We start from the raw sequence: 8,277 nt of genomic DNA on the forward strand, positions 1-8,277 counted from the left end.
TTTTTGTTTGTATACTTATACATTTCTTTGCAAAGCCTTTAGATCAGCATGGTTGTCATACAAGTGTTTGTGGATTACAAGGTTATGATCAACTTTGAAACCTTGCATTGTGGTAAAATAACTGAACTTGGAATCTCCTTGTCCAAATAGTTTGGATTTCCTTCCTTGTCTGTCTGGAATAAATAATGACTGATAGAATAATGCTGATCCAGTTTGGAAGAAAAGCCATATGGAAAATAGCACTTCAGTATCTGTAGTCACATTGATGTACTATTCAGGAAAAAGAGCTACAGCAGTTTTTGGAGAGCTTACAAAAATTTAAGACCCTGGGATTTAATAGCACTTGAATAGATTGTATTGTTTTGGGTTAATTTAAAAAAAATCTTTCAGGATATTTTACAATAGTTTCATGATGCTGAGTGTTTATTAATCCCAAACTCGCACTGAAAACTGAGGAGTTTGTGTCTTTTTCTCTCTCTCCCTTTACCCCCTCCAATATTGTAGGAGATTTGCATTGAAAAGACCAGAAGTACATATGCAGCAACTGAAAATTTCCAACAGAAAATCATGTAAGTCTGTTAACCTGGAATAGAAGTCATGCTCTTTGATCTCTAACCTTAGAACAACATTTGTTTCAGCCCAGTCAAGAGGATGTACTACTCCAGGGTACAATAGCTCCTGAATCACATTATCTCAAAAAGAAAAGCATGCATTTATTTATTTATTTATTTATTTATTTATTTATATACACACATACATTAAAATGCTTTTCTTTTTGAGATAATGTGTATAAACTGTAATTATTATGATTCGTTCCTACAGTTCAAACTACAATTGCTCTCAACTTGCTGACTTATTAAAATATTCAGGGCCCAACCCTTAGACTTAGAATATGTAATAACTGTAAAAGTCAATGGGTGTTTTGCTTGTTGAAGTCCAAAAAAGATTTGTATTTTCATACATGTAAATACTGTGGGCCCCATTCTGTAGCACTTCATCATCACCATGGTGGAATTAATATCAAGTGAGATAAAAGGCCAGATACCCTTATGTCTGTAAATATTGCTTCCGCGCCCCCTCCCCCCGCCCACAAATAGCACATATGTATCTTTTAAAAATAAGGGGGCATAGATTCTTTACAGGCTTCAGTACAAGCCAGTGGTTCCCAAACCGTGGGTCGTGACACCAAATGGGATCGCGTCATCAGTAGATGGGATCGCAGCGATCCCTAATGTGCGGAGGACGCCATTTTGCTCTGCCCAGCATGACCTTGCATGTGAGGTCACAATGCCTGGAGGACGCCATTTTGCTCTTCCATATGGCATCCTCCGTGCTGTCTGGGGTCCCAACAGGAAAGACTTCATTAAAATGGGGTCATGCTGGAAAAGAGTTTGGGAATCCTTAGTTGTAAGCATTTCTTACCTTCTGTTTAAAAAAAACAAAACATTTTAATGGTCTTGATTTTTAAATACAGTAGTTATACAATATGAAGAAAAATAATCTCCAAGTAAATCTATATGTAGAAATAAATATATTCTCTCCACTGGAATTTATATTAACATCTGTTTTAAATATTCTTATATTTTTCACTTGACCTGTTATTTCTTTCGGTTGTACAGGCTCATAACAAAGTGAGCACAGTATGAGAAATAATCAAGCTACAAAAGACTCTAAATCTTAAATGCAAAGATGTTTTTTATGCGTTTAACTAGAAATATTCAGACTCCAATGCCCAGTGGGTATACTGTTAAAACTACAACAAAATCAAAGAAGTTGGGGGATATAACAGCAGACAATGGATTATGTCATATATGGTGTCACATTAAGAAAACAAAGTTAAATACATCTAAATGTTGAATTTGTTCAGTGTTGAGGTTAGAATTTTCTGTAACTCACCCCCTGGCTTTTAGGTTAGATACTTACTGTTATTTAAATAGCTTTTGTGTTTTAGTATCCCCTATTTGTTATAAAATGATATTGACTAAAAATACCCCAATAACATGCTGTGAAGCCCAAAGGCATAAATTATAGTTGTAAATTGACATAATTCTGAGTCCAATCTTTGTAGTATTTTTAGTATGCTGCCACAGAATAACCCGTTCTGTGGGAAACACCCCCAGTTGGCAACTGATCTACTGCTTTTCTAGGTTCTCGTTAAAGTTGCTCTGCCCCAGTGTAGCTAACTTTTTAGCTCAGTTTGTAGCTGCTAGTCTCCAGTTGTTCACTACCTTGTGGCTGAATAGGAGGCTCCTTAAACAAATGGATCTTGATTATGGTGGCAATAGTGCTTTCCAAGAGGTGCATTGAACACTATAATGAATGTGGGGTTAGTGTGGTTCTCTCTGTGACAGTCTCCTGCCTGGAAGCTTTCATGAGAGGGAGGGTAGATATGAAAAGATGCAGATCCCCTTACCATGTAGACACCGGGTAGGCAGACCATGCTGAATGGGAAATTCCAAGGCTGTGACTTAGAGAAGGCTGCAGTCTGGTGAGCATTGCTCATTCTTGTCTTGATCCCACCTTGCCCTCTTTAGCTCTGCATTTGTAAAGCCCAGATGATGTTAGCACCCACACACACACCATTCTTTGCTCATATCTCCTTGAAGCTACAGCATCTCAGGAACAATCAGTAAGCCTTAATTCCCTTCTTAAAGGTCTCTTTGGGGCAAAGTAGGCTGCAGTTGCCATCCCCTTGGATGCTGCATTAAGTCCTTGGAAGGTTGTGATGCCTTCATAAGAGGGTAGGCTGGTGGGATGTCACAAACATTTGTTCTTCAGTTCCCCTCTTCCTCACATCAAATGCTCTAGGGGCAGTCTATCACTAGCTGCCACCTCCAGCGTTCTCAAGACTTACATGGAAGAGGGTGAGTGTTTTTCTGACATGAAAGCCATCCTCTTCCACAAGAGCAAGCATGAGTTTTTGCCATGGAGAGGGCTTCATATCCTTCATAGAAGAGGTTACTAAAGTCCTGGATTTGCCTAGTGAGAATGCTCAGGACCAGAATGCCCCCTCAGTTCAAGTTTTAGGAAGAACTTTCCATCTGCTTCCCCTTCCATGAGGACATTCGGGGGTCTTAGAAGTTCAGTGCCCCATCTGCTCTTTCCAAGATTATGCACTGTTTTATCATCTTCCCAAGTACAGCCATGAGACTGAGACATGTGACTCTCTCCTACACATGAGCACAGGAATCACCTTGTCATTCTAGAAGTAGGAGGGAAATTAAGCAGCGCAGATTTGAATGGATAGTATGGCGGCAGTATCAGACATCAGTAAGGCAGGTGACACTTGGAGCAGGAGATGGGCTCAGGAAGTTGCAGTCCTGATGAAATTGGCAACACACAATTTGACATCCCTTGTTGCTACCCATGTGGCCATGTCACTCTGTCTCCAGGCAGACTAGCAAACATGAAGATTCCTTTTGCAGGGGAATGGGACTTGCACCAGTAAGTGTGCTTGAAAGCCAGTAAATACTGGTGGACACCAACATCAGATCTGTTCACAGCAACCAAGAATATCACAAGTCCCAGGTTTTGCATCTGTTACTAAAGGAGGGAGCCATTTTGTTTTTGCCATACGTTAGGAGTGGGGGCAAAAGCTTCTAATATGTCATCCCCCTTTTGTTCTGATTCCTTGGGTTCTGAAGCCACTCAGATCAGATGGGGCGGCTTTGATTGTGCCAGGTTGACCCTGCTGTTCATGATATTTACAATTACTAATTGGACCAGTCTGAGAAACGCCTTCCCCTTGTTCTGATCCTCAGCCTTCTGGCTCAGCTCTAGTGTCTCACATATTCACCAGGGACTCCTCACCCTAAATAGAAAAACACTCCATTTGAAGGATTGGTTTTTGAAAAGTGATCCCTAATTCACCAGGAACTCTCAGACCGATAGGGTAATGTCCACAAACCTAACATCAAATACAGCTTAGACAAACAGAACCTAACCTGACACTTGGGGAAAGTTCCATTTCTGGTTCAGTGGTAAAAGATGGCACGTAGATGTTTGCCCTCTTCTTCTAGTATAAGAATTTTCCCAGGAAGACTTTGAGTAAGGCACAGCCTATGAAACCCTGAGGAGACAGATATCTGCTTTAGGGATGCCAGCAGGGGTCCCATTGAAAGGTTTTCCCAATGCGGTTCATCTCTTACTCATTCGATTCATGAGGTCAGCCAGAAATATTTCAAGTAGACTGCAGAAAGTGGTCCCAGTCTGAAGGCTCGTTTGTTTTTGCAAGACTTTCTTCCTCATCCCCTTCAAGTCTATAGTTTGTTCTTTTTTCTGGTTGTTGATTAAGGAGGCCTTACTGGTGACCATCATGAGGGTGGGAAGAGTTTAAAAGCACTGTTCCTGATTCTTCATAATTATTCTTCGAGTGCTTGTCCCTAAGTGTATTCTACGGTAGGTGTGTATGCGCTCCATGTGCCCAGAGCCGGAGAATTTTGAAAGCAATGTCCACTGGTCCACACATGTGCCCTTGTTCACCTCATGCCTCTGACAAGGAGATAGAGCAGTGAGGACTGACCGCCTCTCCAGTTTCTTCTCACTGCTGCATAGTCCAGATTGCAACCTCCAGAGTCCCAAGCTTTGTTACTTTATTTGTGAGCATATATATCTGTAAATAGTTTTTGAAGTTTTTAGAGTTTAAAGGTTTATCTGATAGTTTTAGTGTTAGACTCCCTGACCTGGAGAGTGCCTCCCACCCTGTACTCTGTTTTGGGTACTGGGCTACGTCCAGAACTCTGGGCTTCAAAATTTGTGCTTTCCTGCTCATGCTCCTTCTCGAGCAGCGACAACCACCAATGCTGCTTTTACTGCCTTGGGGGAAGCCCACATTGCAGCAAGGTGCAATATCTGCCATTTGTTCCCCGGTCGTACCCAGGAAGGGCAAGAAGTTTGCCTTAGGAAGCACCTAATGGACAATGCCATAAAGCCGCAATGATTTCCAGTCCAGGGAATTAACCCTCTTCCCTTCCCTCCCCCATATTGGCCTTACTCAGCAAGGAGTGTATCTCCTGCTGCGAGATCTGACTTAGGCATGAGGGAGTCTACCCCCAACAGATACCTCATGGGATCTTGACAGGAGAGCAGGGAGTGTTCTCATAAGTATGAGACTAAATCCACTTCACAGAAATTAGACTCAGCCCTGCCTAAAATGAGCAAGTCTTTAAGCTCAGCCCAAGACTAAGTCTCAGGGGCATGACAAGAAAACCCACAAGTCTAGAGCTCTGTCAGCACCAATTCAGCGGCAGTGGTGACTTCAGTACCTCCAAAGCACAAACCCCAGGATTTATCAGTACTGACAATGAGCAATTGTCGAGAGCCTCGGCTACCCAAGGTACCAACTTTGTCTTCCAGAGATGTGATACAGACTGTGTCTGCTGTAGGTCCATCGGTTTGGCAGACAGGACCCCTCATATTCCATTAAATGCCGAGACCAAGCTCCTCCTGAGGGCATCTTCGCCCTCCCAGAAATGTTGTCTCCTGCTCTGTTGGGTCCCTCCCTTTCAAGTAAGGTCCTGACTCCACCCTGGGAGCTGACTTGTTGGGAGGAGTCCATCTCCCTTTCCATCTTCAGGTTATGACTTCCCTCCAGTGACACCGCCATTGGATCCGGAATCAGCCTTCTGTTCTTCAGGAGAATGAACCATTATTTCCTTCTTCAAGACATGCCTTCCCAAATTGGAGGCCTGGACCAGCTTGGGACCAACCTCTACCTCATCACCTGCCTTGCAGCCTTTGACACCCCACACGATGGAGACCTCTGCAACCCCTATTCAGTCTATCCTCCTGGCCATACTGGGGCTGTAGGACTTGAAGAGTCGGTCCAGTCTGCTAAGGGGTTGTCCCATCCCTCCCCTCTGAGAGGGCAACCTGAGCTGATCCAATTGAGGAGGAGGAGTACCCACCAAATCTGGTGGTTCCACTGGAACCATTGTGGTTGCCATTGTCATCTCCAGATTCCTTTTGAGAAAGTTCAGGATCTTCAATATAAGCTCCTGGACATCCTCCAGTCCCCTTGTTTCAGTTGAATAGCGCTCCCTGTTAATGAATCCATCCTGGAACCATTTAGAGCCATCTGGCATGTCCCAGCTTCCCGTGCCCTTGCTCCAAAGAGGGCAGAGAAACCTTACTATGTCCCAAGCCAGAGGAGCAGAATTTCTGTTCACTCATCCTGTCCCTAACCTTTTCGTGGTCCAGGCTGCCACAGACCGATATATGCAGCAGAACCCTCAAACTATCCTGACTGATAAGGAGGGCAAGCGTCTCAACTTATTGAGAAGGAAGGTCTTCTCTTCCTGTAGCCTTCAGTTCAGGATAGGCAATTACCATCTATAATGGCTAAGTACGATTTCCTGAGCTATTCAAAATGTGCAGACTTTGCTGACAAGCTTCTGCAGTAAGGCAGAGCTTGTTTCCAGGCTTTCATAGAAGAAGATAAGATGGTTGCCAGGACCACTCTTTGATGAATGATAGATGCAGCTAAAATGGCTTCAAGAGCGATAGCTACTTCCATTGTAATGCGCAGGATCCTCCATCTGCCCTGGGTGCCCAAGAGCAGCCCCCGGCTCATGTCCCTGCCCCTTGGCACGCCACGCAGGGTAGGCAGAGGGTCCAGGTCTCCCCACAATGGCCTGAGGTCCCTGGGTAGCTCTTACCACCACCTGGCTCTGGCTTCTGGCCTGGCCACAGGGTGGGGCCTCTGGGGGAAGAGGAGCAGGGGGTGGGACCCTGTAGTGACGGGGGGCTAAGGCCCATCTCAGCCCACAACTGGGAAAAGCCGCAGCCCCTGCTGCCATTTCACGCCTGTCTGAGGCTACTACGCCCATGTTAAAAAGTGGGTGGGCATGCCCCCCATGACCTCCCGCCCCCCCGCCTCCCGGTTGCGACGCTCCTGGGGCGTGGGGGGGCCCAAATATTCTTTGTGCCCATGGCCCCAATGAAACATCATCTGCCTCATTTGGGTCTGCCATATGCATTCTCGCACCCTCCTCCTACTTGAGTATTGCTTTTCAGGCATCCACAGTGGGATACGCATAGGGACCAACAGTCAAAGAAGAGAAAGTTACTTACCTTATAGTAACTGGAGGTGTGTAGTCCTTATCTGTATTTCACTCCCTGCCCTCCTTCCCCTCTCTTTCAGCTCATCTTTTGGTTTGTTGTAGAGAAGGAACTGGAGCGGTGGTTGGTCCGCTCTGCTCTTTATCTCCTCAGTCGGAGGAACAAGGTGAAAAAGGGCATGTGTGTGGACCTAAAGAGTCTGCTTTCAACATTTTCTGGCCCCGGGCAAATGGAGCACATGGGTACCGACAGTGGGATACAGATAGGGACCACACATCTTGAAGAACCTCCAGTTATGGAAAGTGACTCTCAGACCTGAATTATAGTCATTAACTTTCATCCATGAAGTTTCCATCCAACTTCCCTCCTTTTGTTAATAAAGAGCCTTTATGGTATTCCATAGAACAGAGCTGTAAAATTCTACCTGCCTTGAACCCAGGACTTTCAAAGGCCCCAAGTTAGAGGATAAGGTCTCTCATTCTGTCATAGTGAAATTGGTATGCAGTTGTATTTAAGAAGCATACATTGCCAAAGGGCATCTCTCATGGTGTAAATGGCCAATCCCTTTGGGGAATGCTCTTATTGTAGACTGAAAAAGAAACTGCCTCAGTGGGCAAGATCTGCAACAGTAACCTGATAGCTGGTCTACAAGTAGCCTTGTCATTATAGAATTAATATCAATGTATCAATGGACACAGTTTTTCGCTATAGTTTGAGATGGTGTCCCCTAGATCCTCTTTTCAGTAACCACAGCTAGGTCGCTTATGACGCATTGGAAAGTATATCCTAGTTCCAAGCAACAGAGGGTCCTGTGGCACCTTTAAGACTAACAGCAGTATTGGAGCATAAGCTTTCGTGGGTGAATGCCCACTTCATCAGACACAAGTGACTTGCGTCTGATGAAGTGGGCATTCACCCACGAAAGCTTATGCTCCAATACTTCTGTTGGTAGGCAATTTGTGCTTAATGAAGCCCAACATGCTCTCAAGTGAAGCCTCTATAGTTTCAAACACTAACAAAAACAAAAGACCTGCACCATACAGTGAGAGATGTGTGTCCTAAGTGGGGCTTTCAGAATGGTGGTCTCCATTCACAGAAAGTGAATTTACATATGATCCCAAAATCCTGTGACTTGCAAGAAATGCCCTCCTTCTCCTCCCAACAATAACTGGAACTAGGATCAGAGGGGTAGCCGTGTTAGTCTGAATCTGTAAAAAG

At 44.5% G+C, this 8,277-nt stretch overlaps 1 protein-coding gene across 4 annotated transcripts in view; it reads left to right on the forward strand.

Moving 5' to 3' along the window:
* MPP7 (membrane palmitoylated protein 7) overlaps nt 1-8,277 on the forward strand; it is a 292,487-nt gene that overhangs the window by 223,848 nt on the left and 60,362 nt on the right. For all 4 annotated transcript variants that reach the window (XR_004644410.1, XM_034760180.1, XM_034760179.1 and 1 more), the window contains one exon: nt 505-569. Coding sequence is in view for 3 of the 4 variants with exons in the window: in XM_034760180.1 (XP_034616071.1) it covers nt 505-569 (65 nt within the window). In the remaining variant the exon portion in view is untranslated. The remainder of the gene's footprint in view (nt 1-504; nt 570-8,277) is intronic.

The sequence above is a fragment of the Trachemys scripta genome, chromosome 2 (genome assembly GCF_013100865.1).
Source record: "Trachemys scripta elegans isolate TJP31775 chromosome 2, CAS_Tse_1.0, whole genome shotgun sequence".
Classification (NCBI taxonomy): Eukaryota; Metazoa; Chordata; order Testudines; family Emydidae; genus Trachemys; species Trachemys scripta.